Source organism: Notolabrus celidotus, chromosome 1, assembly GCF_009762535.1.
Source record: "Notolabrus celidotus isolate fNotCel1 chromosome 1, fNotCel1.pri, whole genome shotgun sequence".
Lineage (NCBI taxonomy): Eukaryota > Metazoa > Chordata > Actinopteri > Labriformes > Labridae > Notolabrus > Notolabrus celidotus.
This window is the reverse complement of record NC_048272.1, coordinates 5,102,866-5,127,933: the sequence shown is the minus strand read 5'-3', so window position 1 is coordinate 5,127,933 and position 25,068 is coordinate 5,102,866. Positions and strand designations below refer to the sequence as shown.

General features: G+C 41.7%; 2 protein-coding genes across 8 annotated transcripts in view; both read right to left on the bottom strand.

Moving 5' to 3' along the window:
- The window catches only part of dip2bb (disco-interacting protein 2 homolog Bb), a 51,225-nt gene extending 41,913 nt beyond the window's left edge, over positions 1-9,312 (bottom strand). The window contains exon 1 of the mRNA XM_034692047.1: positions 9,017-9,312. Within this exon, the coding sequence (XP_034547938.1) occupies positions 9,017-9,101 (85 nt within the window). The 5' untranslated portion in view covers positions 9,102-9,312. The remainder of the gene's footprint in view (positions 1-9,016) is intronic.
- A 2,984-nt stretch (positions 9,313-12,296) lies between these two features.
- On the bottom strand, positions 12,297-24,950 carry atf7b (activating transcription factor 7b). 7 transcript variants are annotated; one of them, XM_034675269.1, is made up of 13 exons: positions 24,830-24,950; positions 24,511-24,648; positions 23,451-23,512; positions 22,261-22,357; positions 22,006-22,133; positions 21,753-21,878; positions 21,424-21,581; positions 20,531-20,627; positions 20,296-20,415; positions 19,965-20,114; positions 18,372-18,560; positions 13,594-13,699; positions 12,297-13,477 (listed from the first exon to the last, which is right to left on the bottom strand). In XM_034675269.1, exons 3-13 carry the CDS (start codon positions 23,496-23,498, stop codon positions 13,473-13,475), a joined length of 1,224 nt encoding a protein of 407 aa, XP_034531160.1. In that variant the 5' UTR covers positions 23,499-23,512; positions 24,511-24,648; positions 24,830-24,950; the 3' UTR covers positions 12,297-13,472. The 7 variants fall into 7 exon arrangements, with proteins under 7 accessions (XP_034531160.1, XP_034530737.1, XP_034531236.1 ...); XM_034674846.1 differs by lacking the exon at positions 24,830-24,950 and having other exon boundaries at positions 12,297-13,450; positions 21,741-21,878; positions 24,511-24,655; XM_034675345.1 differs by lacking the exon at positions 24,830-24,950 and having other exon boundaries at positions 19,965-20,087; positions 21,741-21,878.
- Positions 24,951-25,068: the final 118 nt, after the last annotated feature.

The window sequence follows — 25,068 nt, the reverse complement described above, 5'->3', positions numbered from 1 at the left end:
GGAGACCAAAAACAGAATGGATGCACATAACAAAATTGTTATTAATTGCTGCCATAATTCCAGGTAATTTACAAGAGGGAGGTTATGCGTGCCTGACTTTGATTATTTGCATTCCTTTGTTATGATTAGCTGACCATCTGGGCTGAGATGTGTGTAAAATTAGAAAGAAGAAAAAAATTGGTCCTGTTTTTTTTCTGACTTCATAGGTTGGTAGAGACTGCCTGCACCCTTTAACAAGATGCTATGAATTATGAAATGCAAAATGTCTTCCACATTTAATTAAAAGAAACAGCCACACTTCTCCTCCACATTCGCGGCGGCCTTTGAAAAAAAAAACTTAAGTCTCGTTGACAAGTTGTGAGGGGCTCTCATGTTCCTCTGTTTCAACAGCTTAGCAGAGCATTAAATTGTGTTACTGTATGTGTTGCTCCAACATATGGCCCATCTAATCTGGGGAGGGTTTATGGAACATTTCACAGAGTGAAAGTGTGTGTATGGAAAGCAGGGGGGGTTGCTGGGGGCAGGGCATGGGGGCACCAAATGGGCCGTGTCCATAGCAACCCAGCCCATGCGGTGCTGCATGAGGGAACATGAGATGTAAAACCATGGTGAAGATACAGGGCAGCATGGTGCTACGAGGGTGCTGCTGACATATGAAATACATCAGGGAGCAGCGAAGGAGGAAGAGTGTGAGGAAACAAGTTTGTTGTTTGTTTTTGTGTTAATCTTTTAAACCTGATTAGCAAACCTAGAGAGAATTAACAAACAAAAGAAATCAAGTAAACATTTATGGTTTTAACTACATACACAAAGGAATTCATTCAGAGTTTGTCATTATTTTTTTAGCCACTGAATAATAAGCTTGCTATTCATAAGACCCATCAAAGCAGGAAATAGTTTATCGTTCCCACAGATGATGCCAGGGCCCACATCCTCAAATTTATGGTTTGGTTTGGCAGATTATATTGAATGACCAAAGCTTCACAACCCCAAAAACAAAACATGTGAGCTTGGTCTGTTGACAGAAAGTAGAAAACTGAAACGTCAGCTCAAACTTTGGATTAAATGGCAGTGGAGTCTCTGGTGTGCAGAGTCAAAAGCACGTGCTGCATGCAGCCTGACTGCAGCTCCTTCCACTTGGCACTTCTGAATAATTCAGTGAACTGCACAGTGACCTGACCAATACTTACTCCTCTCAGTCATTTTTGTCTGCAGAGTTACTTCTTGTTCCAAGCGGCAGAAGTCAGACAATAAACATTAGAGAGGAAGGCTGATTCTTAGTTACTACATGGTTAAGTGGTGAGTATTAAAGTGAGAGGCTGACTGTGTTTGTGCTGCACATCTAAATTATTGAGCCGTTTTTGTACACAGGCTTGAATGCACCCTGGTTCTGTGTGAGTGGGTCTGTGTGCATGATGAAATGAGAACTAAAGGGTGTTATGTAATTAAAAAATTTAAAAAATGAGTCCGGTTGTTGTGTTTCTGTGTGACATGGGTGGCAGCAGAGTCCCTCTTTTTGTCTTTGAAATCCTCGTCTGTGTCCTGCAGCGCTGGCTGCAGATCAGAGTGCAGCTCCTCTGAAACAGTTAATGAGCTTTTAAACAGATAAATCAGCTTCCTTCCTGTCCCTGTCAATGCCACATTTACACACATTCAAGAATTACTGGACACGTCAGCACGCCGACACATATGGTAACACACAGTGTTTCTTCATCCAATCAGAACTAAGGGATAAATGTGGGAGTACTTAATTTCTTATTTCCAACAAAGTGCATGAGGAAAAGAGACCCAACAACAAAATCATCCTTAGATCCATGTATCCAATGCTTATATAACATCGCTCTCTCCAAAAGCCATCCTTTGTTGTCCAACAAAGTATTAAAACACATCAGTGAGCAGCAGCCTCTTACTTGGTGACATTTTACTTTGTAAAATAAACATAGGCGCTCTACTTTTTGACTACAGGCTGCAACTAGAAATATTGTTCATTACTGATGACCTTGCAGATTTTTTCAGAGTTCATTAAATGTTTTTCATGATTTTGGAGATTTAAAATGCACATTTTCTCCTATTTTTTTCCATAATTAATTTTGTTAAAGTTAGAAAAAAAGTTATGTGAAAAAAAATCTATTTCAAAACTGCAAATTGGTAAAAACTTTAGTGTCCAATTCAGCTAGTAAAAATTGTTTGGAAATGCAAACATCTTTCCATTCCAAAACACAAAGATGTTACTCTTTACTACTCAATTTTATTCCAAATACTTTAGCATGACTGTTGTATGTATACAGTATTAAGTATTATTGTCAATGTGTCACTTTCTCTTTGCACTTGTGATGTTATTTGCCCCAAGTGAAAGAGTTCAAGTATCTATAGGTCTTGTTCATGAGTGAGGGTAAAATGGTCATGAGGTTGACAGGCAGATTGGTGCTGTGTCAGCAGTAAAGCAGGCGTTGTGCTGGACTGTCATGGTGGAGAGAGAGCAGAGCTGGAAGGCGAAGCTTTCTATTACCAGTAGATCTACGTTCCAACTCTCACCTATAGTCATGAGCTATGGGTAGTGACCGAAAGAATGAGATCACGGATACAAGCGGCCGCAATGATTCAAAAATAGGATCAGGAGCTTTGACTCATTTACATAGAAAGTGTAAGGTGAGGTTGTTCGGTCATTTGATAAGGATGCCTACCAAGCGGCAACCTCCGGTCTAAAAATATGAGTCCAATGCGGAAGTGTTAAAAGCTGCAGTTCATCGAGGATCCGCTTGAGGCTGGCTCCGGAAGTACCGGAAGTCACATACACATGAATTGGGAAAAGACGATCTTTGCAGCGTTAATAAACATGTTTACAGCCTTGTACAAAAGATGAGTGTAGTCTGAATAGCTAATTTCTCGATGTCCTCTCACTGTGAGGGGGGTGAATTTTTTTCTAATTTGGTAATTTAGAAGATATTGAGATTACTAGTCTTCCAATGAGAGGCACAGCTGCCTGCAGGAACACTGCAGCTGTTGGCTAGGAGGCTCAAAGCCCGCCTCTTTACGTCACACTGGCTCGACAGAAGCAATATGGCTGCCGCAGCCGATTGGTCTCAAAACAGCTCTTCAGAAACAGATGGGTGACGTCACGGATCCTACGTCCATATTTTTTACAGTCTATGATGCCTACTGGATGACTCCCTTTGGAGGTGTGTCGGGCGTGTCCACCTGGGAGAAGGCCTCAGGGTAGACCCAGAGCTCGCTGCAGGGATTACATGTTCAATCTGGCCTGGGAATGCCTCGGGATCCCCCAGGCGGAGCTTGAAAACGTTGCTGGGGAGAGGGATGCCTGGGTCGACTTGCTTAGACTGCTGCCCCTGCGACCCGATCTCAGATAAGCAGATAAAAATTGATGGATGAATTGCTTCAAATCCTTAAAAATGAGAAGCTGAAACTCACAAATATTTTCATGTAATTTTAGCTTTCAAACATTGAAAAATGTAGTTTAAAAAATAAGTTGTCAATAATGCTTTTGTCTATCACTCAATCAACCTGTGTTTCTGCTCTAGGTCTCTCATGCACATGCCAGCAGCCAAAAATATGACCAAATTATTGCACTGTTTACTCCTCTTTATGTTTGCATGAAAAGAACGTTTGCCCAGCTGTTGCGTAATACAGTATATGATTTTATATATATACAAAAGAGCTAGAGGCTGGACTTTAACACGGTCTACTGCCTTGTCGGTTTCTGCATTTTTACAGAACTCTTCAATCATCTTATATATTTTTCAGAGGCATTTGAATTCAAATAAAAGTAATAGCTATAGCACAACGTAGCTGTAGTGGTGTCATTGTGGGTGAGTGAGAGAGATCCCCAGCAGCAGTCCTGGCCCTGTGTGACTCACGGGCTAAATGAGCCAGGCGTGTTGCCCCCTGATGCTCTGTGACCTAGATTGAGAGTCACAGGCATGGCTATAATCTCTCTCTCTCTCTCTCCCTTTCTCTCTCTCTTTCTCTGCCTCTCTCTTTCTCTCTCTCTTTCTCTCTCTTTCTCTCTCTCTTTCTCTCTCTCTCTCTCTCTCTCTCTCTCTCTCTCTCTCTCTCTCTCTCTCTCTCTCTCAGTGTGGAGCAGGCTGCTGAGATGAAAACGTGCATCTCTGCAACATCACACACAGGTGGCAGGATGAACGCTAGTCACTGGCAAATCCACACATCATCAACAGCACAATATGGACAATAAGAAAGAGTGTGTTGTGGACTGAAGTTGTGAAGTCTGTGTGAAGCTGTCCTCTTTCCTTGATATGTGATACATACCCATACACAACTGTACCATCATTGAATATATGAGTAGAACTATTCATCCACTAAAAACCTTTCAAAACTATGACTTATTAGATTTAACATTATGTTTTAGCAGCATGGCTCCAGTGACAGAAGTGATGACTAAGGATGAGCTGGAACAACTCACTTAGTCTCAAGCAGCATCATATCAATATTTGAAATTGCTCAATCAATAACATTCCCATCAGCTTTGGATGTATTGTGTTTAGCGTTAATTAACAAATGTTGGCAGGCTAACATGCTCAACTACAAAAAAAAAGACAAATGAGTGGGCGCAAATAGGTCTGAATCAAGTGGCAAACCATGGTCTAAAAATATGAGTCCAATGCAGTAAGTGCTAAAACTGCAGTTTATGGAGGATCCACTTGAGGCTGGCTCCTGAAGTACCAGAAACCACATACACACCAATTCAAAAAAAGGCCGATCTTTACAGCAGAAATAAACATGTTTACAGCCTGCTACAAAAGACAAGTGTAGTCTGGATAGCTCATTTCTCGATCGGCTCACTCTGTACGGGGGGTGATTTTTTTTCTAACGTGGCAATTTCGAAGATATTGAGATTACGAGTCTTCCAATGAGAGGCACAGCTGACTTGATTGACAGGCGGGAACACTGTAGCTGTTGGCCAGGAGGCTCAAAACCCGCCTCTTTACGTCACACTGGCTCAACAGCAGCAATATGGCTCCCAACGGCCTCAAAACAGCGCTTCAGAAACACATGGGTGACATCCCGGATCCTACGTCCATATTTTATACAGTCTATGGTCTGAATATAGTGTGTTATAGCTAAGACTTAAAGGTGACATATTCTCTTTTTCATCAAAATATATTGGTCTAAGAGGTCCCCTAAACATGTCTTTAAAGTTTATTGCTCAAAAAAACACTTTGAAATAAGTTTTTGGTCTGCCTGTAAACCCCTCTTTTTCAGCCCTGCTCAGAACGGTCTGTTTTCTGTGTCTGTGCCTTTAAATGAGAATGAGCTCTCTGACCACGCCCCCTCAGGAAGTGGATGTGGCCTCGGCTGTCCAGATCTAATGTTTACATGTTGGTTGAATATACACGGCTGCTCACAGACCCGCGTTACTTCAACCCTCTGAATCTGATCCAGAATCTGATCCTGACGGAGAGGCGCCTGCAGCAGGACCTTTCTGAACAATTGGTCACAGATTTAGTGTTTCTTGTTGTTTTATTTGTCAGTATGTCGACGTGTGTCTTGGTACACAGCGACGAACATGTAGCTATGTGGCTATGCTAACTAGCGCTAGCACTTTTCCATGATAAATAAAAATCATCCACTAGATCTTCAAATCTGCAGACGTGGGGAGTAAAACCGACCTTTGTGTTTATTAAGACAGCCTACAACTAGCATGCCTCCCTCCTAAGCTAGCACACGTGTGCAGGTAATGAAAAACAGAGGAGGAGTTGAGTTGTATTTTATAAATTCTATGGGCTGAACAAGCTCCGAGCTCTGACTTCCGTTACAGACCGGATGGTGTTATGACTGAAAACTGAAAGGTGGAGAAATCAGAACAGGGGCAGAATGGATTTTTTTCATTTTCGGGGGGTTTGTAGACATGCCAGGGACACATATTTCAGGTAGAGAACCATTACAAAGTTGATTTTGCATGATATGTCACCTTTAAACATTTTAACAAGACACATCTCCCATTTAAGAAAAAAGTTACATTTACTGGATAATTTCTGAATAATTTCTACAAACTAATAACATGCAGTCTAGCCTAAAGTTGAAAAACATGATTAAACAATATATATATACAATAGGATGAATCTGAGCGGCATTTGACTCGAGACTCTCTGTCCCTGATCACTTTGACACACAATATATAAACAAAAGCCTCAGACACTACGATGCACACACTCCTGCCCTGAGCAGCTTAAACAGTTGTGGTTTAGTGCTCTAAATTCCAGTCCAGCTCAATCACTCAGTCTTTGATCCCCTCAATGGCCTTCTTTGTGTCCTTACAGTCACGTAGGTTCAAGTAGGCGGAGTTTCTTTCTTTCTCTTTCACACATCCACACATATACAGACAAATACACACACACACACACACACACAGAGAGAGAGAGAGAGAGAGAGAGAAAGTGGAAAACACTACTGAAATAAGCTGCTGATGCATATTTATAGCTTTTGGTGCATTTTTCAGTTTGTTGCTAGTGGAGTCCCATGTATCAGAACAACAATGGGTTGATTGTTGCCATGAAAAAGATATCTATGAGAAAGTTTGACACTCAAAGGAAGGCCAGCTGCTGTTGCCTGGTCCTGTAAGCAGTGTGCAGGCCAAGTGCAGTTGAGCAGACGGCAAACGCACATCATGGCACTAGAAGATGAGGATACAGGAAGGTAGCATCTGGAAGGCAGTGAGCCTCTCTATTAGCAGAAGGGTGTTCTCTGATCTTAAGTTACAAATGATAGAGCCTAGTCCCCAGTAGAGGGTCAGTCACTCTGGGGATATCAGCTTTCAACTCACTCACACTTTAGTCAACAAAGAGTTACACCACTACAGGTGACTCTGACTGGACTAACAGCTCTAGTGCAAGATGTTACACAAAATACACACTGAAGACTGTCAATACAACAGGAGGAAACTCAAGTTACATCACTTCAACTTTAATCAATTGCATCACCTGTAGATCTTACATATGAGGAGAATTGCTTTAGTTTTGACTTTGATTAATCAGCAAAGAAGAAATGTATCATTAGACCTTCAAATGTCCACAATTTTGATTATTGATTATGATCTATAGTAAGTTTTGCATCAGCTTTAATCCTCCTGTTATGTTGCGGGTCAAATTGACCCCATTTTAAAGTCTATTTTAGATAATATATGCCTTCCAAACCAGCTACATGCAGCATTAAAATCTGGGCATCCTGTGACATAAGAGGTGTCTTGTTAATTTATCAACAAAAACATTTAAAATAAAATCTATATCATTTAAAACTAGTGTATTTATATTTAAGGCTTTCCAATGTACATTAAAAAAAGTTTTAACATGAATTTGAATGAAAAAGGAGTGAGTTATCCTCATTGAACCATGCTCTGTGAGAATTAAAGAACACCAATGGAATAAATCTTGATTTAAATTGAGTTAAAAATTAGATTTTAAAAATCTGATTGGGATTTTTTGGGGTTCTGACACTTTTAGATAACTGAATATGCACAGGGTCAAATTGACCCAGGAACATTATTGCTGTTCCAGAGAAACAAACATAACAGGAGGGTTAAGGGAGTAGTTCATCCTGGCACATATGGAACTTCAGTGGTGTTGACTGCTCACTATTTAGGTCTGTGGTCCTTACATTAACAACACTTCGAGCCACAAGAAAAAAAATCCAAACATTCAAGATCATGTCTAACATCATCTAGATAACTTGTCTGTTGTTACACTGGCCATACATGCATAATGAACAAGTGTTTGAGGATTAATATTGTTGTAATTAATACACAATTACTGTATTCAAACACATATTGTGTGCATGATTACACATCCCTTTCCCATCATACACTGCTTCTCATCCATGTTAACCTTAACACAGAGTGTTAACACCCCCTCCTCTATTACCCAACCTCATTATCAAGCAGTTAATTGGTATCTATTATTAAACCAGAGAACACACTCAGCTCTACAGCAGCTCAGGTCACAGCATACCACAGATACACTCGAATGACAAAAGAAGAGGAGAGATCCACAAACTGTCAATCTGCTTCTCTATTCAAATCTTCACTTCTGTCATTTCTGATTTGTTGCTTTTTTGATATAACTGCTGAAACGAACAAAACAAGGTTGTAAAAGTGCAAAGCAATAATAGCTCCCACCTGTGTTTGCTCATGTGCAGTTTCACCTGTCATCTGAAGTGGGCATGACACTTCCAGGTATCTATGAGTGTGTGCGTGATGCAAGAAGCACCAAGACTTCATTAGTGGTCCCAACATCCCCTCTGCTTTGCTTGCCATGTGAAAAACACAACATTACTCATCCACCCCCGGGCACCTGGGAACTGCTCGGCACCAATCAGGCGGCTGCACTGTGATTCACAGTGTGAGGAGGAGACTTGCATAACATCCAGCACCATATTCCTATTTCTCACAGTCAATCTTATAAAACAAATAACCCCACATCTATCTGATGCAGTTTAAGGGTTCAGCACAGCTCAACACTGCTGAGTGCTGGGACCACAGCATCATAAACTGTCCAGTGGTGTCTAAGGCTGCATTCACACACTCTCACATGGGCCTCAAGGATGACAAACTTGACCCATTTTCCTCGACAGGAGTCTATGTGCTCGTATAGTTGAGATGAGAAGCAGTGTATGACATATATGAGGGGCTTATTATGTGAATTTCAACAAGAAAATTCAGAGAACTAAAACTAAAACATGCTAGATTGTTACATTTACACTTTTTTTTTTGCAAAACAACCTGTACAATGAGCACCACTATGTACACTAAAGACAACCAGGGTACTCGATGGAGAAATGCCTGCTGGAAAAGGAGGTCAGTGTGTTTGTATCGTTAGTTATAGTCGTGCCCGGATCCACTGCAGCAGCTCTGAGTCTCAACCAGCTGACAGAGTACGGGACTGTTTGTGTTTGCTTTCAAATGAACACTCTCAGGAGCCAAACTTATTATCATTTGCATTGTTTGCAGCTCAAACTATTTCAACCCCCTTTGTAACGAAGACATTACCTTCGGACAGTTCCAGATCCAACTCCGCCAGCTGGTCCCTGACCTCTTTAGGCAAAGCTGACAGATCAACGCCGCGGTCGGCCATCGTTGGAAGCACAGCAGCAGCAGCCAGCGGGATGTTTGTAATATCTCAGACGACCGCAGATACAGTCCACCATGAAGTTAAGATTAAAACAATAGTTTAAAAAATCAAGATGAAGACGTGGTGATTGTGAAAGTATTCACTCCATCTTCGCGAGTCCCTGACACCGCCATGACTGCTGGAGATGGGAACAACTCGCCAGAGGAGTCTGTCAGTCACGTGACCCGGGCTGATGGTAATTGCTGTGACAGGATGGTTGGATGGAGCGGACTCTCTGCTCCCTCTGCTGGGGTGTTTCTTCTGTACAGCTGGGAGCACAAATTGCATTCCTGATTCCTATACATCCAACTCACCTGCCACATCAGGTGTATACGGAAGAGGACTAGGGCCAGTGAAGAAACAAATGAAGGTCCAATATATTTTTTATTAATATTGTTCTGAGATTGAAGTCAGAATTCTGAGATTAAAGTCAGAATTCTAAGATTGAAGTCAGAATTCTGAGATTAAAGTCAAAATTCTGAGATTAAAGTCAGAATTCTAAGATTGAAGTCAGAATTCTGAGATTAAAGTCAAAATTCTGAGATTAAAGTCAGAATTCTAAGATTGAAGTCAGAATTCTAAGATTGAAGTCAGAATTCTGAGATTAAAGTCAGATTTCTGATATTACAGTCAGAATTCTGAGATTAAAGTCAGAGTTCTGATATTACAGTCAGAGTTCTGAGATTAAAGTCAGAATTCGGAGATTAAAGTCAGAATTCGGAGATTAAAGTCAGAATTCTGATATTACAGTCAGAATTCTGAGATTGAAGTCAGAATTCTGAAATTAAAGTCAGAATTCTGAGATTGAAGTCAAATTCTGAGAAAAAAGTCAGAGTTCTGAGATTAAAGTCAAAATTCTGAGATTAAAGTCAGAATTCTAAGATTGAAGTCAGAATTCTAAGATTGAAGTCAGAATTCTGAGATTAAAGTCAGAGTTCTGATATTACAGTCAGAATTCGGAGATTAAAGTCAGAATTCGGAGATTAAAGTCAGAATTCTGATATTACAGTCAGAATTCTGAGATTGAAGTCAGAATTCTGAAATTAAAGTCAGAATTCTGAGATTGAAGTCAAATTCTGAGAAAAAAGTCAGAGTTCTGAGAAAAAAGTCAGAATTCTGAAATTAAAGTCAGAATTCTAAAATTGAAGTCAGAATTCTGAGATTGAAGTCAGAATTCTAAGAAAAAAGTCAGAAATAGTTTTATTTTAGCCCTGGACTGCATTATTATTATTAGTTTTATTATTTTAATCATTATCATCTAAACCATTGTTTTAACATGTATTTATTTTTCTTATGTATTTCTTGTGTTCGTCTGCTCTTGTTAACTCTACCTAATTTGAACTTTTATTTCCACTCTTACTTGTTTTATTATTTTTACTGTACTTATTTTATTTTATTTTTTAAGTATATCTTTTTTTTTAATCATTCCTTTTATAATTTTACCATTGCTGTTGTTTTCTGACTGTCTGTTACTCTGTGAAGCACTTTGGGCTACATGTTTTTATGTATGAAAGGTGCTATATAAATAAAGTTGAGTTGAGTTGAGAGAGATTGAGAGATTGAAGTCAGAATTCTGAGATTAATGTAAGAATTCTAAGAAAAAAGTCAGAATATCTCACAACAATAATAATAAAAAAAAAATTATTGGACCTAAAAAAAAATGTTCAGACTCAATATATCCTTCAACATTCAACAGCATTCAATATTCAGTGCTAAAGATTCAATAAGAGCTGGGTTTTAGACCTTCTGATTCATTCTACCCCTGAGGAAAAAGAGGAGAAGGGTCAGGTCAAGTCTTTCCTGAACAGTTGAGTCTTCAGACATCTCTTAAACGTAGAAAGGGACTCTGTGGATTGTAAAGAGTTGGGTAATTAATTCCACCAGTTGGGAACAACAGAGGAGAAGAGTCTAGCAAGAGATTTAGAGCCATGCTGGGCTGGGAGCACCAGGCGTCTTTTCACAGGCAGAGCGTAGTGGGCGAGGGGGAGTGTAGACCTGGATGATGGATTCTGAGAAAAAAGTCATAATTCTGACTTTTTTTATAATAATAATATTATTATTTTTTTTTCAGTGGCCCTAACCCCTTACCCACGCCCACCACGTATGAATAACTATATCACTGAAGTCACAGCACTTCACCTTTTTCTAAACGGTCTTTGAAAACTGCAGAAATTCATTAAATAAAAATGGCTGCCATTTTCCAGATGGTGATATTTCCTTGCTAGCGACCAGACTGTATGCTAGCGACAAAAATGTATTATTTTGTGTAATTTGTGATGTAAATGTTAAAAAAAAAACAGCTTTGATGATTTCCTCTGGAACCTTTACATGACTCTATAATGAAGTGGTACCTTGCAAGAAGCACATAGTGTTGAAAAGTGTCTTTTCTTTTACATTAATTTATTTTTATTATTTGCCCGAAACACAACTTATCCATTAGTTGAGACTATACACAATATTGTAATTTTTTTCCCATCTTTAGGCCTGAGTTTTTAACAAACACACCATACAGTGATCTTTGATACATGTTTTTCACGTGGTTCAATCTCCTCAAAAAATAAAAAGATATCTTTTCTCATAAACAAAATAAAGGTGACATACTGTCAAATAAAGGAGAAAACAAAACCTAACATGCACATAGAGAAAAAAAAAAACGACATCTGAAACAATGCTGTTAAAAAAAAAACACAGTGACAAACGGAAAAAACAACATGATAGTCCTGGAAGTACAATGTGGTATAAAATAATTTGGAGTTCAAAACTCAAATTTCAAAAGAAGCACCTTACACATGTCTACTTCAAGAAACACGACAGCTTTTCAAATGTTGGAAAGCAACTGATTAGGACATCTGTAATTTCATACAAGTGTGCGCTAATCACTAATCTATCATTCATTCACTTCACATTTCTCTGGTCTCCTCAACTTTCAACTGAAACAGACCAAATCCCTCTCAGCAGCTGGGCTACACACATCAGCTAAAAGCAAGAACATTGATATTTAATAGAAAAATATATTGCACTACTCTTTCCTTAACTGAAATACCAGGGTAAAGGATCTCAGACGAATTATGTTTGATTATCATTTGAAGGCCTTCTAAAGCTAACCATTTCAAGTGTGTTACATTAGGACAGAGGATCGAATCCTTACATGACAAGGACAGCTTTTGCATTTATAATTTCATGTTATAAAACAGAAAAAAAGCAGATCAATAAACAGTGATAGTATGTTGAGCACAAACACACAGTGGTATACTTCAGCCTTAAGTAATCCATGCAGTCAATAGGGTTTTATACATACAGGAATAATTTAATGACATCCACTCCAAATGGCTTAAAAAAGGATGGTAAAAAAGTCAGGCACACACCCACAGGGTAAACTGTGCACAGAGCTAGAATTTGGTTTGTTTAACACTCGGCTGACTAAACCGTCATGTGTAGTTAAGAAGAATTAACTCCAAAAGGGAAATACAGACAGAAAACTGATGGAAAGCAAAAACAATATTAGAAACATTTTTCAGGTTGCCTTTTACTGCAGACCGGCAACTAATCTGTCACTGTACTTTCACTACATCAGCAAAACTTTATGTCAACGACCAGTATCAGGCATGTAAATCTCTTTTTACAATTGAAAAATACAAGTAAAACTGTCAGCCTTGGAAGCAACAAAACCTCATCACAGCCAGCGTTTGGGACAGAGTTGGACTAAAGCTGCATCTTAAAGTGAAATGAAAATAAACGGATATATCTGACAGAGATCTTTCATTCATACCTATTGAAAACATTTTTTCCAACGGTCACTACTGAACAAGAATTGACCCCAAAGCCTGCCTGCAGAGTTGTTGTCCACCGTGTTATTCATATGTACATACAGTGGGACAGAGCTTCTCTGGGCGGGGAGCCTGGTGGGACAGAGGAGTTGACGGAGGCACTGTGAAGTGTCTGTGTGTGATTATCACTGGCTGTGAGGGGAGGGGGGAATCTTAACCAGGGGTTGGGGGCTGAGGGCAGGACCCTCTTTTCAATCACTTTGCACCAGTCCGGCCACTTGTGTTCATACTTTCCACCTGCATCAGCACATCATCTTGAAGTTGACTGTGACTGTGTTGCCATGACAATCCCTCCTGGCTGTCCGGATCCCATGCCGGCTAAGACTGACATAGCGACCGCCTCTGCAGCCCGGACACTCATGCCGTTGATGGTGGGCCCTGGACTGGAGGCGGGGGCTGGGGGTGACGGCCCGTGCTGGATAACTGCAGCTGGGGAGCCTATGGGTTCAGTGGGAGTGTCCCTGGAGGTTTCCTCTCCTCCTGCAGCTTGAGACAGAGTAAGAAACATTCACCCTTAAGAGAGGTGAGCGGGTAGGAAGAATGCATTAGATGGAGAAGGTGATAGATGGATCCTGACAGAACAACTGGTACAATGCATGAAGACTCAGTTCTTGACCTCTAATGGTTACCTAAGAAAGCTGCCTTCTTCTGCATCATAGTCACAGGGCAGTCTTTGTGGGCCAGGAGGAGCTGCTTTAGCTGTGCCACCTCACTCCTCAGCAGGGTGACTTCATTCTAGTGGTGAGAAAAAAACACAGCAAACAAATCATTCCCAGTGTGGGTCTCAAAGCTCTTAACTTCCATCCTTGCATCGTTCACTTCCCTCAGTACCGCCCACCAGAGATGCAAGGAAATGAAACGAGAGGAGAGAGGAAACGAGGAGATTTGTATTTAGAGAAATGAGACGTCCTTTCCTCCAGAGCGTCACATGAAGCGTCGTCGGTTTGTGATGACGGCTTTAACAGCTGTTTGTGTCTGCACACATGTTCACTGTAATAACTCTGATACATATAAACAGTATCAGAGCTCTGTCTCTGTGTTTACCTGTTTAACACACACCTGCAGATGAAGAGAATCTGCTCTCTATTTATTCTGTCCCGAAGCATCACGGATCGATTCACTTTTAAAATGCCTCATTATTAAATTATTCACTACTTTAAGGGAAAATATAAATCATGCAACTCTTTTCAATCACTGTGCTCATTAATGATCAGCCTCATATGAAACTGTATTAACCTGACAGGAAATATAACAAGTGTTTTTACAAACAAAGAAACTTTACTGTCAGATTCTCTTCATGATGAAAATGAGAACAAATGGGGAATGAACAGGAGAAATAACTGATTAATATTGATTTAATACTGATTAATATAGATTCTATCTATAATATATTATGACTCTATTTTGTCAGACAGTGAATCTGAAATAAAAAATCTGGTATAAAACTCAGGAGTGATCCTGTTATTTTGGTTTGATGATTTTGCCTTAGTTACTGTTTTAAGGTCTGTCTCAGGGCACCCTTAGTGCCTGTTTTAAAGTCTGCCTCAGGGCACCCATAGTGACTTTTTTAACCTCTGTCTCAGAGCACCCTTTATGACTGTTTTAAGGTTTCCCTCAGGGTACCCTTAGTGACTGTTTTAAGGTCTGTCTCAGGGCACCCTTAGTGCCTGTTTTAAAGTCTGCCTCAGGGCACCCATAGTGACTTTTTTAACCTCTGTCTCAGGGCACCGTTTATGACTGTTTTAAGGTCTGCCTCAGGGTATCCTTAGTGACTTTTTTAACCTCTGTCTCAGAGCACCCTTTATGACTGTTTTAAGGTCTGCCTCAGGGTACCCATAGTGACTTTTTTAACCTCTGTCTCAGAGCACCCTTTATGACTGTTTTAAGGTTTCCCTCAGGGTACCCTTAGTGACTGTTTTAAGGTCTGTCTCAGGGCACCCTTAGTTCCTGTTTTAAAGTCTGCCTCAGGGTACCCTTTATGACTGTTTTAAGGTCTGTCTCAGGGCACCCTTAGTGACTGTTTTAAGGTCTGTCTCAGGGCACCCTTAGTGACTGTTTTAAGGTCTGTCTCAGGGCACCCTTAGTGCCCGTTTTAAGGTCTCTCTCAGGGCACCCTTAGTGACTGTTTTAAGGTCTGTCTCAGGGCACCCTTAGTGACTGTTTTAAGGTCTGTCTCAGGGCACCCTTAGTGCCCGTTTTAAGGTCTCTCTCAGGGCACCCTTAGTGACTGTATTAAGATCTGTCTCAGGGCACTCTTAGTGCCTGTTTTAAGGTCCCTCTCAGGGCACCCTTAGTGACTGTTTTAAGATCTGTCTCAGGGCACCCTTAGTGACTGTTTTAAGGTCTGTCTCAGGGCACCCTTAGTGACTGTTTTAAGGTCTGTCTCAGGACACCCTTAGTGACTGTTTTAAGGTCTGTCTCAGGGCACCCTTAGTGACTGTTTTAAGGTCTGTCTCAGGGTACCCTTTATGACTGTTTTAAGGTCTGTCTCAGGGCACCCTTAGTGACTGTTTTAAGGTCTGTCTCAGGGCACCCTTCGTGCCCGTTTTAAGGTCTCTCTCAGGGCACCCTTAGTGACTGTTTTAAGATCTTTCTCAGGGCACCCTTAGTGCCTGTTTTAAGGTCCGTCTCAGGGCACCCTTAGTGACTGTTTTAAGGTCTGTCTCAGGGCACCCTTAGTGACTGTTTTAAGGTCTGTCTCAGGGCACCCTTAGTGACTGTTTTAAGGTCTGTCTCAGGGCACCCTTAGTGACTGTTTTAAGGTCTGTCTCAGGGCACCCTTAGTGACTGTTTTAAGGTCTGTCTCAGGGTATCCTTAGTGACTTTTTTAACCTCTGTCTCAGAGCACCCTTTATGACTGTTTTAAGGTCTGCCTCAGGGTACCCATAGTGACTTTTTTAACCTCTGTCTCAGAGCACCCTTTATGACTGTTTTAAGGTTTCCCTCAGGGTACCCTTAGTGACTGTTTTAAGGTCTGTCTCAGGGCACCCTTAGTTCCTGTTTTAAAGTCTGCCTCAGGGTACCCTTTATGACTGTTTTAAGGTCTGTCTCAGGGCACCCTTAGTGACTGTTTTAAGGTCTGTCTCAGGGCACCCTTAGTGACTGTTTTAAGGTCTGTCTCAGGGCACCCTTAGTGCCCGTTTTAAGGTCTCTCTCAGGGCACCCTTAGTGACTGTTTTAAGGTCTGTCTCAGGGCACCCTTAGTGACTGTTTTAAGGTCTGTCTCAGGGCACCCTTAGTGCCCGTTTTAAGGTCTCTCTCAGGGCACCCTTAGTGACTGTATTAAGATCTTTCTCAGGGCACCCTTAGTGCCTGTTTTAATTTAAGGTTTCCCTCAGGGTACCCTTAGTGACTGTGTTAAGATCTGTCTCAGGGCACCCTTAGTGACTGTTTTAAGGTCTGTCTCAGGGCACCCTTAGTGACTGTTTTAAGGTCTGTCTCAGGACACCCTTAGTGACTGTTTTAAGGTCTGTCTCAGGGCACCCTTAGTGACTGTTTTAAGGTCTGTCTCAGGGTACCCTTTATGACTGTTTTAAGGTCTGTCTCAGGGCACCCTTAGTGACTGTTTTAAGGTCTGTCTCAGGGCACCCTTCGTGCCCGTTTTAAGGTCTCTCTCAGGGCACCCTTAGTGACTGTTTTAAGATCTTTCTCAGGGCACCCTTAGTGCCTGTTTTAAGGTCCGTCTCAGGGCACCCTTAGTGACTGTTTTAAGGTCTGTCTCAGGGCACCCTTAGTGACTGTTTTAAGGTCTGTCTCAGGGCACCCTTAGTGACTGTTTTAAGGTCTGTCTCAGGGCACCCTTAGTGACTGTTTTAAGGTCTGTCTCAGGGCACCCTTAGTGACTGTTTTAAGGTCTGTCTCAGAGCACCCTTTGTGACTGTTTTAAGGTCTGTCTCAGGGCACCCTTAGTGACTGTTTTAAGGTCTGTCTCAGAGCACCCTTAGTGACTGTTTTAAGGTCTGTTTCAAGGTACCCTTAGTGACTGTTTTAAGATCTGTCTCAGGGCACCCTTAGTGACTGTTTTAAGATCTGTCTCAGGGCACCCTTAGTGACTGTTTTAAGGTCTGTTTCAGGGTACCCTTAGTGACTGTTTTAAGATCTGTCTCAGGGCACCCTTAGTGACTGTTTTAAGATCTGTCTCAGGGCACCCTTAGTGACTGTTTTAAGGTCTGTCTCAGGGCACCCTTAGTGCCTGTTTTAAGGTCTGTCTCAGGGCACCCTTAGTGACTGTTTTAAGGTCTGTCTCAGGGCACCCTTAGTGACTGTTTTAAGGTCTGTCTCAGGGTACCCTTAGTGACTGTTTTAAGATCTGTCTCAGGGCACCCTTAGTGACTGTTTAAGGTCTGTTTCAGGGTACCCTTAGTGACTGTTTTAAGATCTGTCTCAGGGCACCCTTAGTGACTGTTTTAAGGTCTGTTTCAGGGTACCCTCAGTGACTGTTTTAAGATCTGTCTCAGGGCACCCTTAGTGACTTTTTTAACCTCTGTCTCAGAGCACCCTTTATGACTGTTTTAAGGTTTCCCTCAGGGTACCCTTAGTGACTGTTTTAAGGTCTGTCTCAGGGCACCCTTAGTGCCTGTTTTAAAGTCTGCCTCAGGGCACCCATAGTGACTTTTTTAACCTCTGTCTCAGAGCACCCTTTATGACTGTTTTAAGGTTTGTCTCAGGGCACCCTTAGTGACTGTTTTAAGGTCTGTCTCATGGTACCCTTAGTGACTGTTTTAAGGTCTGTCTCAGGGTACCCTTAGTGACTGTTTTAAGGTCTGTCTCAGAGCACCCTTTATGACTGTTTTAAGGTCTGTCTCAGGGCACCCTTAGTAACTGTTTTAACCTCTGTCTCAGGGCGCCCTTAGTGACTGTTTTAAGGTCTGTTTCAGGGTACCCTTAGTGACTGTTTTAAGATCTGTCTCAGGGCACCCTTAGTGACTGTTTTAAGGTCTGTCTCAGGGCACCCTAAGTGCCTGTTTTAAAGGTCTGTCTCAGGGCACCCTTAGTGACTGTTTTAAGGTCTGTCTCAGGGCACCCTTAGTGACTGTTTTAAGATCTGTCTCAGGACACCCTTAGTGACTGTTTTAAAGTCTGTTTCAGGGTACCCTTAGTGACTGTTTTAAGATCTGTCTCAGGGCACCCTTAGTGACTGTTTTAAGATCTGTCTCAGGGCACCCTTAGTGACTGTTTTAAGGTCTGTCTCAGGGCACCCTTAGTGCCTGTTTTAAGGTCTGTCTCAGGGCACCCTTAGTGACTGTTTTAAGGTCTGTCTCAGGGCACCCTTAGTGACTGTTTTAAGATCTGTCTCAGGACACCCTTAGTGACTGTTTTAAGATCTGTTTCAGGGTACCCTTAGTGACTGTTTTAAGGTCTCCCTCTGTCATTCTATCAAGGTAGGATAAGGACACAGAAGACTCACCGTTAGGGAGACATTCATGTTGACAAGATCGTCCGCCTTCTTCTCCAAAGAGTTAACCCAAAGCTTTCGTTTCTGCCTGCAGCGAGAGGCGGCTGCCCGGTTCCTTTCCAGAAAACGCTGCCTCCTTTCGTCAGGGTCCATCTCTGTAGCCCGCCGTCGCCGGCCTCCTGTAGGCTGAGCTGGGGAAACCTGGTAGATGAGAACAGGTGGGTTTACATGCATGAGTTTTGCATTGCGTTTCTAAAGTGATTAATTACTGATCCGCCTTACCGGATTTAAGGCCTGGTTTGCCACCCCCGGGTGATCTAGGGGGCGTGACCTGATTTGAGGCTTCTCATAAACGATTAGCTGTCCAAACAATTCTCAACTGTGTGGTCTCAATACGACTATTTTACTGCTCCTGACCGAGTCGAAGCCTTCCTGTCCTGAGATCATAAGTATCAAACTTGATTGAAATTTACAACCCCAAGTCAGACAGCTTCTGACAGAATGCCTGCAATATTCAATGAGAGGAGCAGACTGGGAAGCACCACCAACCAAATGCAGCATAGTTTTACAGCAAATGTAAACACAACTGTACCTCAAGCCAAGTGAAATACTGAGATTCTATAAAACTAGAATATTCAATCTTCTCAGCCAGGATTTCACCTGCTACCCTCTTTTTCACTGCATAACAGAGCACACGTTAACAATGTTGACTGTCCTCCATGTTTGTTTGTCTTCTGAGGTCACTTTTGATCTCACAACGGTCTCGTGTCTGTGGATTAGCCACTGTGAAATCATTACTGCAAACATTTAGTGTGTGGTCTCAGTCTTATGAAATCATCTAGTGTGTGTGTTCAGAGGATTGTTATGTTCAAAATTGGTCAGAGCTGTCCTGATGTGTGTGGTCTCGTATGGTTTCAAAATTGGTTAAGATCTAAAGTTGTCTAGTTGTAGCCAGCCTGAGAAGGTACAAAATAGTGAAGGGTACTTGCAGATATGATAAAAGTGTCTGTATGTCTACAGACTGTAGGTGCATGAATGTACAGACGTCAAGGTACATGCATGAACTATTAAGTGCTCGGCCAATCCTTGTGGCTGGCCTCAAAGTTGTTTATTGTTTGTTTGCTGAGGCTATGCTCTTTTTTTAATATACTGTATTGACTGTAGATCCTTCAAGATCACACCTGTAACCTCTGTTTTGGTATGTATAAGTAGTTTATATGTGAAAATGGATAAAAATTCAACTGACACATTTTTTTTTTACCAGGGTAAGCCATTTAAATCTTAACTTAGTATAAACAGTAATAATTTGCAAGTACAGACCAATATTTACCTCCAGGACTAACCTAAAGCAATACTAACTTGTGCTAAAAATACAGGCTACATAACTACACTTTAAAAACTCAACCAACAGAAAGTCACATTTAAAAAGAATGTTTTCATCTGCTTTGGCTGGTAACAGGAGGTTTAAGGCAGATTTAAAGTCGACATATATTCAAGGGACTCAAGTCTTGTATATATTCATATCAATTACAGGTTTCCTGTACACTAGGGGTCTTTTTAAGTCTGACTCGTGTTAGGAGCAGTTCATACACTCATGTGTATTACCTGGGGTTGGGCAGGTGATGGTGCGTCAGAGTTTTGAGAGGGCTGCTGGCTTTGTTCCTGCCGCTGGGGGACTGCAGGGATAGATCCTGCCCCCCCACCAGCTCCATCGTGTGCTCCTGGGCCCTGATGAGTCAGAGCTGCTTTCAGTCGCTACAGAGAGACACATACCGAACTCCATGAAGATGATTTTAATGTAAAGCTCTGAAAATTAGCTGTTAGAACATAGGGATGCAGATTTGATTACATGTAATAAGACACTTGTATGGGGCTACAGCTGTTTTTTATCATATGCAGCCTTTAAAAATAATGCCATCATGAGAGAAAATCTCACCATCTTGGTCTCTGAGTGCAGACTAAACCCAGATGGGGAGGATGACCCACTGCTGGCTCCGCCCACTGGAGGTCCTGGAATCCCAGGGATGTTAGGCACTGAGTTTACTGGCCTTGCAAGCTTCACATCCAAAGAAAATTCCCAGAGACAGATTAAAAGCCAGGACATGGTTAATAAACACATTTAAAAGTATAATTTATTTTACTTTTCAACCAGAGTTGCACAAAGTACTCACAGATATGACTGAAGTCATTTGCACAGGACTTGGCAGGAGAGGGACTGTCTGCCCGTTGGGGAGGTGCCTAACCAGTGGATATGGGCCTGTTGGGGAACTGTTGGCAAAAACCAGATACTTATAAATGGCTACTCACCTGTTCTGCACCCGCTGACAAAATACAGGACGAGAGCCAGGTCGACAAAACGTTCAATATAGGCAACAGACATTCTGTTTGTACCTTTACTCTTATGTCTCGATAAAACAGCAACAGAATACATGGTTGAGGTATTATTTCAAGAGTCTAGTCTCTATGGAATAACAGCGATATGGAGCTGTAGAGGACTAATGGCTGCCACCCACACCTGCCTCACCTGTGTTTTTAAAACAGGAAACAGAGGATGAAGGAAAAATAAAAAGACCTCAAACACACTCTTTTTCAAATATGACTGAGCATACACCTATACATCCATCATCCTAGAGGCAGAACTGGACAATTAATGCTATTCTAGCTTTTACTAGTGACTGGAGAAAAGGAAGTGGAAATGATGAAGGCAGAGTAAAATGAACAGTTACAATAAAATAAATAAATAGGAAAAACTGAATCTAGAGGCTCACTAACAGATGATTGTTTTTATGTAAATGTACAGCAGAGAGAGCTAAAACTGAAGCAGCAACTGCATCAGAATTTGTTGTTACTGATAACTTCTTTGTCAGTCAAACGGCAGGCGCTGGCAACAGAAAGGTATCAGGAAATCAATATTGTCTCCAGAGGAATAAAGCTTCTTTGAAACCTTTATGCGATCCTCTAAAGAAGCCGTATTTTTATGTACATTTTGTCCAAAACTTGAGATATTTTACAACAACCGCCCTGGGCAAACAAACATGCAAACAACAAACACACTGTAGTTTACCTAAGCTGTCTGTTGGATGGTGGAGCTTGCGTGATGACAGATGTTGGAGAAGGCAGAGTTGGGTGTAGAGGGTCATTACTCAGGTGAAGGGGAAGAGAACCTGGACGCACAATGGTTGGAGTGGGGGCAGAGCTTGCCACAGGCTTTGCAGGGATCTCCTGTACACAAATTAATCAATGTTACTACTATTTAATCCAAGAGTGTATCAATCTGCATGAGAGAGAACCAGTTATTGATGTCAAAGAGGCAGCAGTTTTAATCAAGAATAAATCTATGAGAAAATGTGCTGACCACAGATAAGTTTTTGCAGTCAGTACCTTGCCTCTCACCCTTGAGCTTATGCTGTCATCTGACATGCTGGACGAGGAATCTGGACTTCCAGGAGAGGAAGAATCAACTCTTAAAGGACCTTCATCCTCAACTTTTACTTCAGATGGTGTTTGAAGAGGTGCAGCCTTGGATCAAAGAGGATATGATGAAAATCACAGCATTTGAAGCACTAAATGGTTCCGATTTTACTCTGTAATACAAGAAAACCAACTGTGTTCTCTTCATTTCATGTAAATCTGTCCCTTTGCTTACCGGATGTTTTGTCCTCTGGTCATCTTCATGTGCTTTACTAAACTCATGTTCAAAGGAGGTGGCCAGCTCATTAAATAGACCAACCTCCTCACAGTTCTTGAGGAAACGTGTGGGTGTAGGAGTCTGATCTGCAAAAAGAAAAAAGGTAAAGGTTTAGTGGGCAGAAAGATATATGTACATTAAAGTGGTATACAAACACTGGGTTAGAAGAATGTTATTAACTCCAAGTATTAAGATAGATTACAATGTTATTACCTGCAATGATAACAGAGTCTGTTCTGGCCGGACCAAATTTTAGTGTCATTTCATGCTTGTGTTTGTGAACTGACAGGTGGTCTTCATTTGTGAATCTCTGTAAAAAAAAAAAAAAAGCAGATACAAAAGTTATTGTAGGAAGCTTTACTGCAAAGAAGATTAATTATAGAGTATGAGTTCATTAAAAGTACTGAGTTATTACTGTTGTGAAATGTATGACAATATCTGCTTCTTGGTGCAAATGGTCTACATTTAATATGGCACAGTAAAATAAAACCTATTAGTGCTCCATCATCATGTACAACAACTTTAATACTAGATATATGATTAATCAAAATAACCTCATGCCACTATCAGAAGGAGATGAATATTAGTTATTGAATTCAGGGCTGAATGATTTCCGAGTGATCACTATCATCCCTCCCTGTCTCTCTTTTATGCTCCTCAATCCCTCTTTCAAGACCCAAATCGGTTGAGGCAGATGGCTGTCTAACATGAGTCTGGTTATGCTCGAGGTTTCTGCCTGTTAAAAGGAAGTTTTTCCTCGCCACTGTAACTAAGCTATATATTGAGATGTGCAATGCTCATGATGGATTAAGGTGGGGTAAGACCATAGACTGTATAAATAATGGACGTAGAAACCGTGACGTCACCCATCTGTTCCTGAGCGCTGTTTTGAAGCCAATCGATGGCGGCAGCCATATTGGAAATGCGTAACTCAACCAGGCAGAGTGTGACGTAAAGAGGCGGGGTTTGAGCCTCCTAGCCAACAGCTATGTGTTCCTGTCATGTCCAAGCGGCAAGCCATTTTTTGAACCAGGCTGTAAACATGTTTGTTAAAGCTGCAAAGATCGTCTTCTTTGAATTTGTGTCTATGTGGTTTCCGGTGTTTCTGCAGCCAGCCTCAAGCGGATTCTCGATGAACTGCAGTTTATAACACTTCTGCATGGGCTTCATAGTTTCAGACCGGTTAGGTTGCCGCTTGGGTCAGACTGAGTCTTACTCTGTCTTGAAGTTGGGTCTCTGTTCATAATTTGACATAGAGTGGTCTAGACCTCCTATGTTTGAAAAGCATCTTGAGATAACGTTTGTTGTGATTTGGCGCTATACAAATAAAAATTGATTGATGATTGATGATTGATTGAAATGATGAGTGATAGAGAGTGTCAATGTCCACAAGGGGAATGTACCTGCCCACATCCAGGGGCAGTGCATACAAATGGTCGATCATCCCCCATCTCAGACAAGTATGCTGCAAAAGAGAGTACAAAACAAAGCAACTTAGTATTATTCATTCATGCAGCTAGCAGCATTCAAAATACTGGTGTTCAAATTACAAAGAGAAAACCATTGGCAGACAACACAATTGTAGAATATCAGCATCTATCATTGAGGTGTGTGTTAGCTTGGGTTCTATCTTACACATGCATCAACCTGAAGCATTACTCTGTGTCTGCATGAATGCCATGCACCTGTTGAGAACTACTATTGGTTTAGCGCGTAATAGCATGCCTACGCCTCTCACCAAGACGGTAGAAAAATATGGACTTGGGACGAATGCAATCTATTTAGGAGGCAAATAGGCCGGAGACCGTTAGAAAGAAAAGTGCCCCAAAACAAGCTGAGATCCACGTTAAACAGAGCAATGATGATGAAGCAGCAGCAGGGCCACGGCAAGCTAATGCCCACCCCACACTACCACTGTCAGGTCATTGGCGGTGGCTGGCTATCGTGGTCGAGGTCGTTTCGGCTATGTGGCTAGCTAGGTGGCTTGAGTTACGACTGGTGTGCAGGTTAAACCATGAGTGTGAATTACATTTGCAAGCTTTGACATTAAGGCAGTATAAGGGCCTTATACTAGCACAACTTTAGCGCACTGCACACCAAAATATTATGGTCCGGGGAAACGTGACAGCTGTGTCATTACAAGGAACATGAAGGCAACCATAATGAGAACTAATAATTATAGACTGAATACAGCCGGATGTGTTTGAGTGCCCCCCCCCCAGTCACAACACCTCCAGCTCGGCTAACGCTGCCTGCTACTCGGAGCTTCGTGCAGCTTCTTGTGTGCACACTGGAGTACACAGCCCATCGTTAGCATGCTAATGCTAAAGGAAGCTTTGCTTATTTACCAAGCCTGGAAGCATGTCGCGTGGGAATATAACACACCTCGTGAAGACAACTGAACACATTTCATAGAATATCACACATCAAGAGTTATGTAATCGGAAGCCTGACTTTACTCACCCGACGTGTAAACAGCCTCTTGACTCCCCCCTCCCTGCTCCGGACAGAGCTGCTGTGCTGCTGCTGCTGCTGCTGCTGCTGCCTGTCTGTTGTTGACACTCTGACACTTCCATTAGCAAAGCAACGCGAGACCTGAAGCTGGGAACAGTGTGTTACGTAAAAGGATTAATGTCGAGGAAGAAGGGGTGTGTGTGTGTGTGGTGTGTGTGTGTGTGTGTGTGTGTGTGTGTGTGTGTGTGTGTGTGTGTGTGTGTGTGTGTGTGTGTGTGTGTGTGTGTGTGTGTGTTCAATAGCAAACGTGACATTAATATTTCCATACCCTCTGATGTTTGTATCATGCCACACCTCAACTTTATCAAATTATCTCCCTCTGTCTCTCTGAGTTAGTTTCAAATGAATGGAATCTATTGGACACGGGAACGTAATATTCCAAGCCTAATATCACCACAACAGTTGCATAATGTTTAAGGTTATTTCCGGATGGATACTTGGCAGATGCCATGTAAAAAATCTGTTCACAAATCCTTCTTAATGCTCTACAGCAGGGGCGTCAAACTC

Coding starts and splice junctions, on each gene's coding strand:
- atf7b (XM_034674846.1), bottom strand. CDS start 23,498: ATGGGGGATGATCGACCATTTGTATGCACTGCCCCTGGATGTGGGCAG. Junction 20,115..20,295: donor TGCACTCAGAGACCAAGATG/GTGAGATTTTCT, acceptor GTCTCTCTGTAG/CGACTGAAAGCAGCTCTGAC. Junction 13,451..13,593: donor GAAGAAGGCAGCTTTCTTAG/GTAACCATTAGA, acceptor CTCTGTCTCAAG/CTGCAGGAGGAGAGGAAACC.